General features: G+C 49.2%; 1 protein-coding gene across 1 annotated transcript; it reads right to left on the bottom strand.

Annotated features, from left to right (window-relative positions):
* Positions 1-28: 28 nt before the first annotated feature.
* Positions 29-17,956, bottom strand: LOC117569533 (dynein heavy chain, cytoplasmic). Its single transcript, XM_052005371.1, is given in 16 exon segments — positions 29-222; positions 278-3,882; positions 3,940-4,057; positions 5,530-5,725; positions 5,928-6,728; positions 6,731-8,035; positions 8,092-9,244; positions 9,325-9,351; positions 9,434-13,489; positions 13,550-13,705; positions 13,855-13,893; positions 14,284-14,389; positions 14,450-15,053; positions 15,112-15,946; positions 16,002-16,576; positions 17,614-17,956. Coding segments are annotated over 16 exon segments (13,986 nt in total). The 5' UTR covers positions 17,858-17,956; the 3' UTR covers positions 29-56.
* Between the last annotated feature and the right edge of the window lie 4 nt (positions 17,957-17,960).

Genomic DNA, 17,960 nt, shown 5'->3' with positions numbered 1-17,960 from the left:
ACTATTTGGAATACAGAAACATTACTAGTATAGTGGGATTAAGTATAAGTGGGAACTTAGTTCAATGCTGTGGAAGTCAACACTGCCACGCCGCGCTCATAGAAGCTGTGCGAATCCTGGCCAGCGGCCACAGCCAAATCCACGGTGAAGAGCAGCTCTGTGCGCGTGGAGTTCAAGTAAACAGGCAACGTCAGTTTGCTAACCCTTGGCTCCGAAGATATTCTGCAAAGAAATCAAATTAATCTCTGATTTAAATAAAGTTCAATTGAATACTTACTTGACCCACTTCAGGATGGTCAATGGCAGATCCATCATAATCGTGGATGCCAACAGTAGTTCGTTGTTCTTGCACTGCGCACCCTGCAACTTCAGACCTGTGACGCCAAAGCTGCTGTCCTTCTGATCCGTCTTGAGTCCAGCATCCGTGATGGTGACGTCCAAGGCAAGCTCCTCCAGCGACCAGCTATTAGCTTGAGCTACGCATTGCCTGGTGGCCGTGATGTAGGCCTCGGGGTTGAGCAATCCACCCAGCCAGACGGGGAAGCCTTGCAGCTCCTTGGCACCGGCCTGCGATACCAGCTGCGACACCTTCTGCAGCTGCTGCACACGTGTGCTAAAGTCCGTGATCCACTGAATGACAGTGCAGCCCACTGGGACAGTGTAACGCTTCCAGCCCTTGGGAATAATGCCACGTACCAGCTCAGATAGCATGGAACGATGATGGTTCGTCTGCTTCTTCTCGCCCTGGCAAATCAACACCACATCCTGCAGATCTGAGATGACAGTCTGCAGCAGACGAGCTCCGCTGGTGACTTCACGCTCAAAGTAGCGATAAAGCGGATCCTTGATGTTCTCCACAGTGCGCTTGAGCACTTGCAGGTTCTTGGGCAGCAGCTCGAGCCAAGCGGTGGCAGAGTTGTGCAGTGTCTTCATCCAGGACGGACGACCGTCCTCGCCGCGTCCCACAGCCAATGCCGACTGCTCGGATTGCTCCTCGACGCTGTAGGCCAGCTCATCGTCATCCTCCAGCTGCTGCATCTTGAGCAGCTTGCTGACCAAATCCGTTCCACGAGTGGTTAGAAGCACCTTCTCCGCATTGTTGGGCAATCCCAGCCACGAAGGCGTCTGGCGATCCGTTAGGTTCTCGATCCACTTGAGGAAGTGATCGCGACGTGTGCCATCCGGCATGGTAATGTGACGCAATCCTCCCGAGGCGCCATCCACATTGGCAACCAACGCAAAGTCTGCTTCGAAGCTGCGTGCTGTGAAGAGTTTCTTCAGGAACGATTGCAGCAACCGTTGATCAAAGTCATTGTCGATCTTGCCGCCATAAATGGATTGGGAAAGCAGCGTGACGAGTGCATCCCATGGCACCTTCTCGGGTGGCAAATTGGTGCGTCCCATGGCCGTGGTATCGATCCAGGTGTCCAGCGTATCGCAGGCCACACGGAGATCCGATTCATTGAATTCGTACTTCTTGGCCCAACCCAAGGGCACATAGCGCAATCTCTCCTGGACAATGGCATGGAACCAGGCCAGCAAGAAGTAGAGACGAGCACGCTCACTGGGTGTCTTCATCATGCGTGCTGCCGGCACCGTGGAGAACGTGCGCAGCAAGTTGGCGCGAATGCCTGGCGGTGGCTCAAAGACAAAGATGCGGCCAGCACGTAATAGATTGACGGGCACCTTGGGATTGATCTCCATGGTGAGGAAGAGACGGAAGCCCGAATGCGGTTGCAGCGAGTGCATCTTCTTCTCCAGCTGCACGAGCCATTGTGGCGCCAGATGCACGTTCTTCAGCAGTACCCAGCGACCGCTCTTGCAGGCCATATTAATGGCACGCTCCGCTTGATTGAAGCCTTCGGCAGAACCGATGGCAATGCTGGAGATTTGCTTGTTCTGCTCAGCAGCCAAATCATCCACACGACCAGATGCATCGAAACCGGGCACGGAGCACAGCAAAGCGGGTGTGTTGCAGTTCAACTGCTTGTCTACAACAGCAGTAAAGTCCAGCTCCTGCTCGGCATTGGGCATAAAGTCCACGCCCAGCACAGTGTTGACCACATTGTGAGCAGCGGCAATAACTCGATCCGGTCGGAAGGCCTGAATCAACAGCAACTGGTGTACGGAGCTGGCAATCGCGCTCAGTGCCTTCGATTCGTCCCACAGCTGTGGCACGCATTGCTCGGGGGAGCTCTGTTGCAACCAGGCGCCCAGCTCCGGCATAGAGCGTACCTTCTCCACCAGTTTGCGGAAGATGGGCAGACGTGTGGCCAGCCTATTGACGCCCTCAATCTGCTCACCGCTTAAACCTTCCACGTGCGTGGGATTGGCCAACAGACCCTCGCGACTGCGCAAGAAGAAGTTAAACTCGGCATCGAGATTCGATTCGCTGGTGCCCTTCAGATGAATCTTGCACATGAGCAGCGCAAAGGTCAGACGATCGTTGTGTAACATGCCGCGTGCCACGCGCTCGTAGCACACCTGGAACAGATCCTTGGTGACAATGCCCAGACGCTCTGAATGATCGCTGCGTCCCTCTAGTCGTGGATTGTTGTACAGCACCGTGGAGAAGATGTCGAGGAACATCTTCAGCGAATACTGGTAGAGGAAGTGCACCTGGTTCAAGCTATCCATGGTGAAGTACATGTTGCTGCAAGCCACCGACAGCGGTAAATATTGTTGCGACACCGTCTCGATCTCGGCAATGACCTTGTCGGTTTCATCTACCTTTTGGTTGATATCGTAGGCTTCCTTCTTCAGCGTCTCCAGCGTTGTGATGACCGAATCATCGTCCAGAATCTTGCCCTTGGCATCATTGAGCGCTTGCAACAGACTCTTCTCCAACTGACGCAGTCGCAGACGGAACTCGCCTTGCAACTTCAGCAGATCGGAACGCTTCTCATCGATATCGGGACGCTCGGCCTTCAGCACTTGGTTCAAGCACTGCGATTGCAACGAGCTGCGTGTCACAGTAAAGTTGACAAAGGTCACCCTAGAGCAGATGTCCGGCGGGAACTCCACAGTCGGGTCACGTGTCGACAGGAAGATGACAAACGAGGGCGACAGATCAATGTCTTGATCGCCCAACGTGATGAGCACGCGACCGCCAGTGCGACGCAATTCGCGATTGAGCACAGGGTTCAAAATAGGATCGTAGTTCTCCACATCCTGCACCAGCAATGGATTACCGAAACGCAGCGCCGACTCCAGATTTTTGCGGAACGAATCGTCCAAGAACGAGGTCTTGGTAATCTTCTTGCCCGCATACTCGTTCAGCAGGAACGTCGTAGCCTGGCCAGAAGGATCAATGATCAACGGGTAGCGGTTGAAACGCTTCAGCATAATCGCATTCTCAGTGCACAGATCATCGGTGGGCAAAGCATTTGCCTGCCAACGCAGACGTTCATCCGGATTGGACAGATACTCGGTGCGTGCAATATCCGCACGATATTGAATGCTTGCCGATTGCAGATGCTGTGACCATGTAGTGAACAGATTGAGACGATAATGCTGATCAAAGTAGCCACCATAGGCAATGAATGCAGCCGAGAGCAACACATCGCCCACAATTGTAGACATCTGTGACTTGAAGGTCTCGCTGGTCGACTCCCAACGTTCGCGTTCAATGTTCAAGCTCTTGAGCAACGCAATTGAACGATCCACCTTGGCCTGCACATTCTCCAGATCTGTCTTGATGGCCTGAGCTTGTGAGATGAGCTGTGCATATTCCTCCTTGTAGGCAGCAATGCTGCGCTCCAATTGCTCCACCAAATCCTTGGTCTCCTTGGCGCTATGCAAATTGACATCGGCCTGTTCCTCCAGCGAGCGCAACTCTTCACGTAGCGGCTCAACGCGCTTCAACATGTCAGCGTATTCAATCTGCAAGAGGGTTGTTATTAGAACTGAGAATAGAAATTAATAATTGCGATTACTCACCTGAGCAATGGCCCATTTAACCATAGGACCGCAAGCCATACTGGCACGATTGACCTTCTCGAAGTTATAGTCGGGATTGCTCAAATACTTTGACTTCATCTTCTCCCTAACTTCATCGCTATATCATCGGGGAAGATTCGATATTAATAAATGCGGTGCGTACAAAAGGTGTCAAGTTATTTTGTATGGATTAAGCAAGCAAAGCAGTTGGTTAGGAATGGAATAATCGCTATAATTTCACCAAATAAAAACCAATTAAAATCAATACAACAAGTTAAAGAGCCAATTAACCAAGTTATTGTTTAGTAGTTAAGGTTGACATATTTACAAGACATCAACAACAATAACAACGCAGCTTCGCTTAATCATTCAACTACAAGAACAGAAAAAAAATCAAAAAACTCAAACAAAAAAAAGGGAAACAAAAGAAACAACTTTTCTACACTCAATTAAACAGTAAACAATTAATTAATAAAAAAAGAGGAAAAATTGAAACTGTAAACGTGAATTAATAATTTGTTTGGTTCATGCTTACGTTATGTTCTCTGTACCGAAGTTAGATACAATAGAATTAATGAAATTTTCACGCATTATCACAGCGCGGATCGATTTCCAATCAGTCGCATTCTCGCCCAGCAGCAGGCAGATCGACTCGAGTGCCAATTTAACCACTGACGGTGGATTTGCCATCGTTCGAACCTCAACGAGTTGCTGTTTGCGTATTGACTTCACCGCTGGTTATTCAGATGATTCGAGTTCGAGTTCGTATTCGTTTTCGTTGATTCGTTTGGTTAACATGAAGGATCAGAATTATTAAACAAAATACATGGCACACAACATGGCACTTAAACTCGTAAAATTAGCCTAACGAAATGTTACAACAACGATTATTAACTAACGAACCCCCTATATAAATCATCCTTATATATGGGTTCTATTAATATTATTATTATTGTAATATTATCATAATGCCTGTTTAATTGATTTCCTGCACACCTTGTTAGGTATTAAACAACGCTTTACAGCTCGTTCTTTAGTTTACACTTAGTTGCGTCTCACAATTGATTTTTTTTTACAGCTATACACAGTAACTTTTGAGGTTATGAATGTTCGATATTCTTTTTGAGGTTATGTATATTTGCTAGTGCATTGCGTATGCAGAGTGTGTGTAGGTGTTTGAGTATGGAATATAATTATTGAGAGTTGAACATTTCTATAAGAAGTTGTATTATATTATAGATATGAGGAATGAATTATCTTTATTTCATATCCGTCTTTCTGTCTGTCCATTCGTATAATCAGCTAGAAATCCCAAGCTAGAATTTTGGGTGATCACGAAAAGCAGACGAGGTTTTGAAAAACAATAAATTCTTTTGCTACAATATTTATTATTGAAATTGGTTTCACTATAGAAATGTTCCACTATCGTTTTGTAATTGTTTAGTTATGTTATATATATAAAATGCAAATATGATGTGAACGATACGATATCAGATTACGACACTTTGACTTGAGCATGAGACTGAATACTGAGTGTGTGTGAAAGTGTGTGTTGAGTGTAGTGTGAGAGATAAAGAAAGAATTGCGTACGTGATCTTGTCAGTCTCCAAATTAACAATCGAGGATATGAAACTGTCTTTAACGAGTATGCCACGAATGGCCTTCCAATCTGTGGCACTCTCATTGAGCAGCTCGCAGACCGATTCCAGGGCCAGTTTCACCACAGCCGGCGGATTTGCCATAGAACGCACCTCGGCCAGGTGTTTCTTTTTAATCGAGCTAACGGCTGTGTTTGTTAACGATTTGTGTGCGAGTCAGATCGGTGTGTGTGTATAACAAAAGTGTTTGTGTGTGTGTGTTTTGGGAGTATTCGATTTAAATACACATTAAAATTAAAGTAAATTTTAAGCTAGTCTTAGAAACTGTTCTGCTTAAACGTAACACTAAGCCCGCCCGCCCCACTACGGATTGGTTTCCGTAAAACTCACCTTGTTGTGCTTCAATCACAGCGGGTTCCACCTGAGCCAGATCAGCCATGACGTACTTGCGTTTCTCTTCGATCTTGACGGTTTGATCGGCCAAACGAATTTGAATCTCTTGCGACTGAATCTTCTTCTTCTCGGCCTCCTGTTGATCCTGGAACATTTGCTTCAGCTTGGCATTGGCTGCCTCGTTCTTGGCCTGCAGTTCCTGCTTCTTAACGGCCAACGATTTTTGCATCTCCTCCACCTGCTCCACAGTCTCGGCGATCTTATTGAGACCAACATTCAAGTGAAGTTGCTGCTCCTCCAGATCGCTGCGCTTCTCATTGTACAGCTTGACAAAGTGATGGATAAAGTCCAAGTAATGACGTGGGGTCACCGCCATGGTGCGTCCACCACGCTTGGCCAGACGAGCGTTGGCCTGGTGCAAAGTTTGATGCACATACACGCAGCTGTTGATGACAGCATCGCGATGCGTGGGATTGGCTGGCACCAGCGGACAGACTGATGGGAAGAAGTCTGGTGACGTCCAGTTGGGCTTCTCGAGATCCACGCGTGTGGTGAACTCTTTGCCCACCTGGAACAATGCCGAATCCGACCAGTCACCAAACCAATTGAGCACACAACGATTGAACAGAGCTGGCGATGTTGCAGCACGATCCTTGAGGCCATCGGTTGAGGGATTCATGGTAAAGACAACGTGTAGATTGCGCATCACCTGCTGCGTGAACCATTTGTACAGCTCATCGCTAGAGTCCAGCATTAGTCCTTCGCGCTGAGCTCCTTCCTTACACTGTGTCATCAACGGGTGTATTCATCACCCTCGAAAAGACCAGGAACTTCGCCGTTGGCCAACAGCGTGTTCATGCGCTCAAGGAAGCCCGAGTCCAACACATTCGATTCATCCAAGATGAAGGCAATCTTCTCATCCTTGCAACCGGAACGACGCAGCACACAACGCAGATCCTCGTCAAAGTCCTCGCTGGTGTACTTATTGTGCACCTTAATCTGGAAGATGGACAGACCATTCATCCAGGCTACGAAGCGAGACAGCGTCGTTTTACCGGCACCAGAGACACCGATGAGCAGCAAATGACCCTGCGGCTGGCGGAAGATACGATCAATGCGCAGCACATGGTCCAGCACCTCGTCGAAGAGCACCAACGGCACATCGAGCTCCTCCTCGTAGAAGACCTTGAGGCGAGCACGCACATAGTCGCGCAGCTCTTCGCGATTTACCGGCATGTAATCCTTGGACAGCCAGTTACTGTACAGAATTGGACGTTGCAATGCCTCCTCTTGGTTGATGCCCGGGAAGTGCTTGTGTCCCACCAAATCAATGTTCTCGTTAGTCCAGCGACGCTCTGTATCATCCACCAAACGATCCTGGAACAGACGCAGCGCCTCGTGGGCCCACAAACGCACCAGACCTTCCACTGGCAAAGAGTCCAGCGGACGAATGGCTTCACAGATGCCCCGCACCCATCTGGTCATCTCACGTGGCGAGTACACATAATGCGGTTGCATGTCCTGTGTGAAGCGATCCTGCGATGCCAAATAGAACTCTACCATGGCATTGGTCAGAGGCTCGGCATAGCCACGCAAGGCGGGCATCAGACGCAGCATAGCACGCGAGAAGGTGCCGTAGATCTGCTTGAGCGACGTCTCTCCGGGGTAGTCCACATAAATTATGGGTACATGACGCAAGAAGCGATGCGAGAGTGGCTTACGGCCAGGATCTGTGGGCGGATTACAAGCGCCCACGAATTGAATACGCTCCAGCGAAACCCAAGCCTGATCGCTGGCCCTGTAGAAGCCCTTGTGCTCGACTAACTGACGCAGGAACGAGATGACACGCTGCGTACCATACGAATCCATGTCTGGCAAATTGATCTCATCGCAGAAGAGCACCAACCACTTGCCAATCTGCACAGGCGACAACACCACACCGTTGGGTGTCTTGCGGTACTCGCAGTAGTGATCGAAGGTTTTTAGCAGCAACTCTGGCGTGGTGGCCGAAGAGAAATTGAGGCCAACCACTTCCATGTCGGGCAGCGCACGCAGCGCCGAGAAGAGCGTCATGGTCTTACCAGAACCAGGCGGACCGCAGAGCACTAAAAGAGTAGAGTTATAGATAAGGAAACTTTGTTGATACTCTAAACGAACTCACCCAATGGTTTGTGCTCGGCAAGCCAAGTGTAGAGCAGCGACTCGTGACGCACAGTGTCCAGCGTGGGCACCACAATATCCGGCGAGGCCACCTTGTGTGTCTCCACCTCAATGACCGGCACCTTGTTGCTCCACGGCACCCATTCGCCATTCATGCTCACCTCGTAGTCAATGATTGGTGCACCAGCGGCACCTGGCAACGGTACAGTTGTCACACTGCGCACAAAGTCGCCCAGATCGATGCGCACTTTAAGCTTGGCATCGCCAGCGAATGACCAGAGCACGGAGTAAACCAATGCCTTGGGTATGTAGTGCTCCAGCTGATCAGCAGAGCAAGGAAAGTCGGGATGTTGTGCATTAAAGTTGAGCACATTGCGAGCCGATTGATTGAGCATAGAGAAGAGCGAGCTAAGCGCACGCAAACGTGTAAAGTCCATGATGTGCTCCTGGTCCATGGCGTATTCCAAAGTGCGCACCACAATGCCATCGGCTGAGAAGAATGGCTGCAACAGCAGCGCAATATCACGTTGCACTTGCAACGATGGCGAAACCTCCTCTTCCTTATCCTTGGCGGGCTTCATTACGCCCACAAAGTCCTCGTCGCCGTCTTCGAGAGGAATGCTACGCAGACGCGACAGATAATTCTCAAAGATCATCTCCGTGGAGAGCACATCCTCGGAGAACCAAACCATTCCACAACGAGAAACTGTAGCCAACGTGGCAAACTTCAGATCCTGCACCTCGAACATGACACGCACATTGGGAGGCAGCGAAAGACGTTCACCATTGGGCAGAGTCAAGAGTTTGTTGTCATCCAGCACAGAGTTAAGATTCTCCACCCACTCGGGATCGACATCACCATCGAATATAATCCATTGACGCTTGTTAATTTCACCACGCACATTGTCAATAATCTTACGCAGAATGTGGGTAAAGAGACCATCTGTCCATTCACGTGTATTCGGATCGAGCACACCATAAAGTGCCTCCTTGGAAATAGCCTTGGGATCGATGACATGAGCCACACCTTCAACGCCCTCGAAGCGTTCCAGTGCCTTAAGCAGCGTGCGCCAAGCAGTCGACTTGCCAGAACCAGAGGGACCCACCATCATCAGACCATGATTGAGATTGGAGATCTGGTAGAGTTGCAGAACCTGGATGGGAGAAACATTTCAATTAGTGGACTGCTAATACAAACAACGCTTGGCAAATGGGAATTAGTTGAATTAGTTACTTTGTCGACCCAAGTGGAGCCGAGTCCCTTTTTTTTTAGCAGGCGTGTGTGAAGTGAATCCAATGTTATGAAATGGTCAAGCATGTCTAAAACAGACTAGGACACTTACCTTCTCCATCCAAGCGGCGCCTTGTTCGTCGCCTTCGCCGCACACCAGATAATCCTCCTGGCACACCTTGCGTATCTCCTCCTTGAGGCCCTTCATCTCGGCACGTGTGTAACCCACATTGGGGAACACATCGCTGAGCAGCGAGAAGAGCAGCGGTATATCCTCGGCCACCAGTTTGGGCACCATTGTCTCGCACACCGATTGTATGAGAATCTCTTGCTCGGGCAGATTCTCAGCCACCGAAGCTTCATCAATATTCTCCTCGCCACGTTGACGCATCTGCTCCTTGATCTTCATGATGCGATCACGCTTCACATTGCCCGCAGAGATGAGCACAGACTTCAACGCACGCAGACCAAAATCGTAGTGGCTTTGGTTGGACAATTGCTCGTCGCAGAGCTTGAAGAAGGGCACAATCTTGCAGGCCAGTTTCTCGGCCGAACGGAAGCCCTGGGAGAACAACATGACCTCTGCGATAAGCTGGCGATCGGGTGTTGTCATGGCCAGCGAACGGAAAAGCTTCTTTAAATTGTCGGGCAGATTGGAACGGCCAGCGTAACCAGGATTCATGGTAATGAAGATGGCCATATCCGGGGAGACGCGCACCTGTTTGCCCACCAGCTCCACGGTGATGCTTTCCTTGTTGCTGTCCATCTCATACTTGAGTGCCTCCTGTATGGTTTGGATCTGCTGCGAGCAAGCAGACAACATGCGCTCCTCGAGACGATTGAACTCATCGAAGCATCCCCAGGCGCCCACCTGGCAGAGACCGACAAAAATGCGTCCCATGGCCTGGAAATCGAATGTCTCATCGCAATTGAAGACGAGCACAAAGCGACCAAGTTGGTTACCCAGCGCCTTCACCGATTCCGTTTTACCTGTGCCGGCTGGACCGAATGGCGAACCGCCCAAACGTGACTCCAAAGCCTGTGTCATGGTCAGATAGCAACGATCCGTGAGCGGTGTCTGCACCAGACGATCCTGTACGCCCAAATACTCAAATCCATAGAAGAAGCGTGCGTTGGCCATGTGAATGGTCAGTTGTTGCAGCACCTCCGTCTGGCGGGGATCAAAGTAGAATCGCATCTCGCACAGCCACTGGAAGGACTTGGGCGAGGTGACCCCATTTGTAATCAGACGTCTGGTCACCGTACGTTTGTGCACAAACTCATTGATCAAATGCTCCAGCTTGCGGCGACGCAATGGCGGCTGCTCCTGCAGCACTGAATCTGCCAACACATTCAGCGTGCTCTCAACATTGCCGAGCACACGTTGCATGGGTTTGGCATTGTTGCTTTCGGATGCCTGTTGCAAGGCTGCCTCTACATCCTCCGACCAAAGAATCTGGGCAGCCAGAACAACAATTTGTGCCTGGTATTTGTCGCACCATTCCATGTACTTCTGTGGATCGATCTTGCCATCGCGGAACTGCTTTATGTCCTGCACAGCTTGAGCCAGCAGCGAGGCGAGAGTGAAGCGCATTTGCTTCTCGACCAGCGACAACCATTCGTTGATCTTGGGATGCTCCACCGTGGACACGGGATTGATAAAGTGCACCTCCTCGCCTTCGCGCGAAGAAATACCCAGAATGACGTTGTTCTCCTCGTTCAGCAAAATGGCAGCAACGCCGGCGAACATCTTCTTGAAATGCTTCTGCAAGCGAGCAATGTTCTTGCTGTTGCCAATGATCTCCAGCAGATCCTCGTCGCCCACGAAGTAGAAGCGAGGGAACGACGTACGCTCGCGTTCCAAGTACTCGCCAAGCGCCTTTTGAATCTTGCCCAGCAAATCAGCCAAACGTTCCAGCGAGCGCTGCACGGCCGGAATATTCAGCACATCCATAACCTTGGGTGACTTGGTTACCTTCTTCATGAGGCCCAAGAACTCGGAGCTGATGCTTTGGAAACGTGATGTCTCCACGGGCAGCAGTGTCTTGATGTCGGCACTGCCCGAGAAGATGCCCTCGAGGTAGACCCAGCGACGCTGCACATCAATCCACACATCGAACAAGGCATTAATACGATTCAGTTTCTCCTCCCAGGTCAGAGCCTCTTCCTCAAAGACCTTGTAGTAAGGCGAGAGTTTCATGGCGGCCACAGAGTTGATGTGCTCCTTGACCTTGTTGAAGAGATCGTCCCAGCCACGAATGATGCGGCACTTGTTCTGGTAGTTGATCAAATCCAGTTCGTAGTTCTGCCACGATTCGCGCACCTGCTTCAAGAACTCCTCCAGCGCCATTTCTCCTTGAGCCACCAGTATGATGTCCTTTACAATGCCTTCGTTCTTTTGCAGATTCACGTCCCACACTTGACCCAAAGTCAGATCCGAGATGACCCAGTTGACGCGCAGCTGCTTGGTCAATTGCTTCCAGTGACGCTCCTTCAGGGCATCCGACTTGAGTTCCACAATCAGCATGTTCACCTTGATGTAACTCTGGATGAGCTTCTTGACATACTCGTAGGATTCGTACATGCGCAGACGAGCGGGCAGCTCCTTCAGCTGTGCCATCATGGCCTCCAGTTGCTGGCGAAGCTTGCGAGGCTGCACCGACAACCACGGCTTCTCGCGTGTCTCGTCGATCTGAGTCCACACCTTCGAAAGTTCGCTCCAAACGCCGCGCAGATCCTGCAGCTCCTCCAGTGCGACATTCATGCGCTCCGCACTGTTGTTGGGCACCGCAGACTCTTGCAGTTCGAGTGCCTCCTTGGCCTTGGCAACGTTGTCGCGCTCTTCCTTGAGGCGCGAGTATTTGCTCTCGAAGATCTGCAATTGCTGCAACGCATCATCGGGACGTATCTTGCCGCCTGTGGGCTTAGTTTTCTCCCAATCATTGAGGAAGTCAACGGTGCGCGTCTCCACGGCCTTGTCCTCGGCCACAATCTTGGCCTGCAGACTTGCCACTTGAGTTTGAATGGCGGTATCCTTGCGCTTGATGATCTCATTGAAGGCAGACCATTCGCCTTCGATGTTGTCCACATGCAACCAGTTGTTGGGGAACTGGAAACGCTGGCGCTCCAGTATACGCTGAGCCTCGCGGAACACCTCCACCTGCTTGTCCCAGGCAATCATGTCCTTCTTCAGCGACTGCACATAGGTAATGAAGCTGACGGCATCCGATGTGCTGGCCGCCTCGATGCTCTGCATCTCCAGATCCGTGCGTGACTTGGACACCTTGGCATGGAAAGTGGTCATCTCTGTTCCGAGTAGAGTGCCAAACTTGCCCAACGCCTCCTTGTGCCACGAATCGTACTTCAATGTCACCTTGGCCTGCACCTTGGCGTAATCAATGATGATGGCGCCATAAGCACGACGTGTATCTGACGTATCAAAGGTGGTGCGAGATTGCTTGATGTCATTCAGACACTTGATCCACAAGTCCACATCCTCGCCCAAGCGACCGTACAGAGTGTCGGCTTGCAGATCCCAGAGACTCTGGTAACGCAGCCATTCATCCACATAGTTGCGCACATCGCTAATCTTGTGATCGATGGCACCGTAGGCATTCTCCAGAATCTTACCGTCTGGCAACTTGGTCAACAGATTGCGATAAGTCTGCGAGACGGGCTTCTCCAGACCAACCTGATAGCGTGTGCTCTGCAGACGCACCTGGGAGGTGACAATGGCCTGCCAGGCAAAGAACTGCTGCATGATCTGGAAGCGTGCCTCCTCGATTGAAGGATACAGATACATCTGCTGATTGGTGATGCGAATCTCATGCACAGCATTCTGAATCTGCGGCTCGCCACCCAACTTGTGTGTGGGCTGAGTTGGAGCGTCGGTATCCATGGAGGTGTCCACCTCCTTTTTGTTGCCAGTCAGAGCTTCGGTCCAGGCTTGAATGCCAGCTTGCAGACGCAATGCCAACTTCTTCTCAACCTCCTCGTCGAGGCGTGTCACCCAAACGCTGAGATTGGAGTACTGACGCAGCGAAAGATCATCGACAGCATGCTGAATCTTCGAGAGAATCTCGACAAAAGTGGCTGCACTATAGGGACATGTTTCCAACGAACGCACATCCACATCGAGTTGCTCTTCCACCACTAGCAAGTCATCGACCTAGAATGCAAATAATATTAGTGAAATTCCAATGATAAACTTTCTGTATTTCCTGTTTACCTTCTCCTGGAACTGGGTAACGCATTCAGACAAACGCAGCACATAGGGATCCAGTTTGTAGGACTCCCAGATGAGTCCAATGCCCTCGGAGACGAGGTTCAACACCTCTTTGCGCAGTCCAGCCACGAGTGGCACAATGCTGGCGCGATCCTCAATCTGTGGGCACGAAATACGCATTAGTAAACAGTCTTAATTAAGTTGAGAAAATAGAGATATAAAATAATGCATGCGGGAGTTGAACAACAAAACTATGGTAGCAACAACTATATAAATATATATTTTTAAGGGGGGACAAACGACACTACCTTGAATACTGAGTTTAGTGCTAGACTCCTATTATTAAGCTGCATGAAAGAGAGGTTTTGTTGGTTGTTTTGGTTGATTTAAAAAAGGTTGTACTGTCTATGCTTATGTAAGGTGTTGGGTGTAAGGTGTAAGAGGTGTTCAAAAAGGTGTTTTAAGTGTTTTTTTGTGAATAACAAAATTCAAGCTGCACGCCGGAAGCAAAGCAATGCGATACAAAATGAGCCCCTAAGAGCTGGCAAAAACAATGTGAACAATATGTAAATGTCTAAAGCAAAAGTTAACTAAATAAATAAATAGACAATAACATTAAAGAAAAGATAATAAAAAGAGCTATTGCTCCAGCTTGGATGAGAGATGATCTCTATGTGGTGTTGTGTGGTGTAACGTGAAATGATTCTGCTGTGTCTTGTTTAAAAAGCATTTCATACCTTCTCCAAGGTGCGTTCATAGGTGCGCACACTCTCAATCAACGAAATAGCATAGGGATAAATCTGGTTGGCCTGGTGAGCCTTGTTGACAATGGTTAATGGAACTCTATAAGAAGAAAGAACATATCAATACAAAGTTGTAAAGTAACTTTATTAATCTACTTACCTGAAACCCAAGTTCTTGATGTTGCGCACTTCCTTGGCCAGCGTAATGATCTCTGGCAAGAAGTTCACACGCAAACGCAAAACATTGCCACGTCCAATGCGTGAACGAGTCGATTCGATGGTGAAAATGCGTCCCGAGCTGCCAAAGTTACGCTCCTGCACCTTGCGAGCCCATTCGTGGAACACATCCGAAATGGACAGCTTGGCGCGGAAACTATCGCCATCGGCCTTCAACTTTTGGCCCTCGATATGCGTTTCCCAGCCCTTGCCGAGCACATCCTCAACACGCTTCAGATACATCGTCAGCTGGTTGTCGATCTGGCGTGCCCAGATGATGGAGCCTGCCACTGGCGGCAGATCGCGCACCGAGGATAGGCGACAGCTCTTGCTCTGCGGATACTGCACCTTGAACTTCTCATGCAGCGCCTCGATATCGTCCTTGACGCGCTGTATCAACTGCGTCTGGTACTCGCGAATGGCTCCACGAATGTGCGGTCGCACAAACAACGCATTGAAGCGCGAGAAGATGCGGAACATCTCGTTGGCATTCTTGGCTGTGCCCAGCTGGTCACGCAAATGAGCCGTGATGCGTGTCTCCACGCGATCTGTAATAAAGAAAACCACATTAATAAAAGCTACAAATATACTAGATAGAGTACCTACCAATCTTCTCTTCGTAGCGCTTGACAGCTGCCTCCCAAGCCTCGGAGCCCTCCTTGGTAATATCCAGGCAATCAACTTCCTTGACATTTTCGTAGGCCAAGTTGACCTCCTCAATGGCATTGGCATCAGCGGCATCCAGACTGTAAGGCTGCTTGCTTTCCACCACACTGCCATCATCATTGGCCGACTGCTTAGTGGGTCTCAGCACACGCAAGATGACAGTGCGCAGCTGTTCATGCTGACGCCTGAACTTGCGCATATGCTCCATGCGTGTCTGCAGCTTCTTATGGGCCGGCGACACACGCCAGACCATCTTCAAATGCTCGTCACGCTTCTTCTTGACAATGTCACGAAGCAAGCCCTGCAGCTTGTCGTACTCATCATCCCAGCAGCTGAAAATCTCAAAGCATTGATTCATAACACGCTCGAATTCATCAAAGGGAATGTGCATGAGGCGACGTGTGCCCAACACCTTCAACAACTGCTGCGAAAGATCACGCGAGATGGCCTCGATGAGTTTCAGACAGCGTTGAATGGGATACTTGGTGTTGCGCACTTTACGCAAATGCGAGAAAATCTGCTGTACAGCAGGACGAATCTTCTCCAGCTCAGTGGCCGACAGCAGATCGTTGATTGGGAAGTCTTTCATCAACGGATTGTAATCGGCGACAGTAGCCAGAGCTTGTTTCAAGCCGGTGTCCGTATCAAACGAAACGGTGGCATGGAAACGTTTGCCATGCTTAAGAATGTCCAGGGTTAAAGCCACTTCTGGCGACTCACGCTTCTCCTGAATGCGATACAAAGCACGCTCCAGATTCAGCCAGAAGGAAATTTCCTAAACAACAAAATTAATTAATAATGTAAGATATAATATGCATGTCTAGACTTACCTGCAGTGCGGTGCCCGAGCCGGGATCACGATTCAGCTTGGTTACTTTCTTGATTTCAGTAATCCAACGATTGACACCGTTCTGCAGCTGATTAAGGAACGACGAGTCCTCGACCTTGTCACCAAAATCTACCACCTTGGCCTTGTGGTTCTCATCAGCACACTTGCGTATGACCTGATTCACCACTGGATGCGCAGTCAGCGTAATCTCTGGAATGTCAATGTTCTGCTGCAAGTGCAACAGTCCCATTTCCAGTTCCGCCAACTTCTTCTCCACCGATGGTGCCATCTTGTCACCATCTCGATCCGCACGTCCCGATTCCTTGACATACGACTTGAAGTACGGTGCCAGCGACTTGCTAATGAACGCATGCAATGTTTCGTAAGGTGAACCATCCGAAAAGTTAATCAAACGCAGTTGCGAGTGAATGGATTTGTCCGCCTCGACGACAACGCCACGCTTAATGCAAGCCAGCGAAGCCATGCGGCTGTTGGTGAAGTGCACATCATTGCTGATTTGATAAGTCACCTGCTCCTTCTCATCCTCACTTTCCGCCGGTTGTTCGGTATCATCCTCTGTGCGTCAAAACGAGAACGAGAGTGAAAGTTAATTAATGGCAAAACACATATGTACAATCGGAATAACGTTATCAATATTTTCACCTTCACCCACATTTCACTCAATGCACAGAACATTATCTGGCCCTGGCGTTCAATGACGCGACGAAGGCAATGGCACTGACATCAATTCATTACCAAGGTGACAACCTTCGAAATTTCAACGGCCAAGGTGAAACCTTCAAATTTCGTGCACTCAAGGTCTGAACCTTGAGCGTGCGTTGCTCCCACATCGCTTGACCCTGATGCGAGGCAACGTTCAAAGTCACAAGTCAATGGAATACACAGTCATGCAGCTCAAGGTCGTGTTCGCGCACGTTTCCGCAAACAATGCGCAAAATCAGCTGTCGTTTGTTTATTTACAAGCCGGCAACCGGCAAACACAACAATATCTGGCCACACTCATCGTTAAACAAGCCGGCAACGTTGCGCAACCGGTTGTTGTTCATAGTCAAATTAGTGAGAGGTTGCTCGCAAGCGTTGTCAATGTTTTTGTTCTCTGAGCGTGACGTCATTTGCTTGCAAACATACGACTAAACAGTTTGTTAATACTTAATATATTAGTTTTACAGAAATTATTTTAAATTAATTATATTGTACAAAATGTTACATATCTATTTCGCAAAGTAAGCGCATTTTTTAAAATTCTTAGTGCAAATTAAAAGTGTGACGACACACGATTTCATGAAGATGCGCAATCTTGTTTCTTCCACCATGAATACCAGCTGTGAGTCAGCTGGCATGACGTCATGTGCACCCAGCGGTGCAGAAAACATGAAAAATCTGATTGATTTTTATCCAAATCATTTTAGAGAATGCAAGTTGCACATAGAAAAATGTGTGAATATATACAAGAACTCAATGTTTGTGCGGAACAGAATAGATTTCCATACATTTAAACTGTAAAGTAGTTTGCCGTTGCTTCTATGCGACGCCATTTTGTGCAGTTGGTCTGTCAATTGGACTGATTGGAAAAATGAAAAATTCAATCTTACCTTTAATGCAGTTGCGCTGCACGTACAAAGCTTGTACCTGAGGATCGGACAAGAACTTGCGGATAGTCTCCTGATTGATGGGATCGTCCAAAGCATTATTCAACGAATCCGGCACAACATCCTCGTCCGGCAGCAGAATGGTCACCGCCTTGCGAAGATAATTGGCAAATGCGTCGTAATTGGCAATGGACAGGTTCACACCTGGATCCACCGAAGTGTCGGTGTTATCCAGCGAATCGCCCATCTTTTGCTACTACTTTTATCCACTAAATCAAAGTTAATTGCTTGTAAATAAGTTTTTTCACACAACTCCAATACGAATACGCCCTGTGAAAAATTACGTCTGC

The sequence above is a fragment of the Drosophila albomicans genome, chromosome 3, assembly GCF_009650485.2.
Source record: "Drosophila albomicans strain 15112-1751.03 chromosome 3, ASM965048v2, whole genome shotgun sequence".
Classification (NCBI taxonomy): domain Eukaryota; kingdom Metazoa; phylum Arthropoda; class Insecta; order Diptera; family Drosophilidae; genus Drosophila; species Drosophila albomicans.
This window is presented reverse-complemented; position numbering and strand designations above follow the sequence as displayed.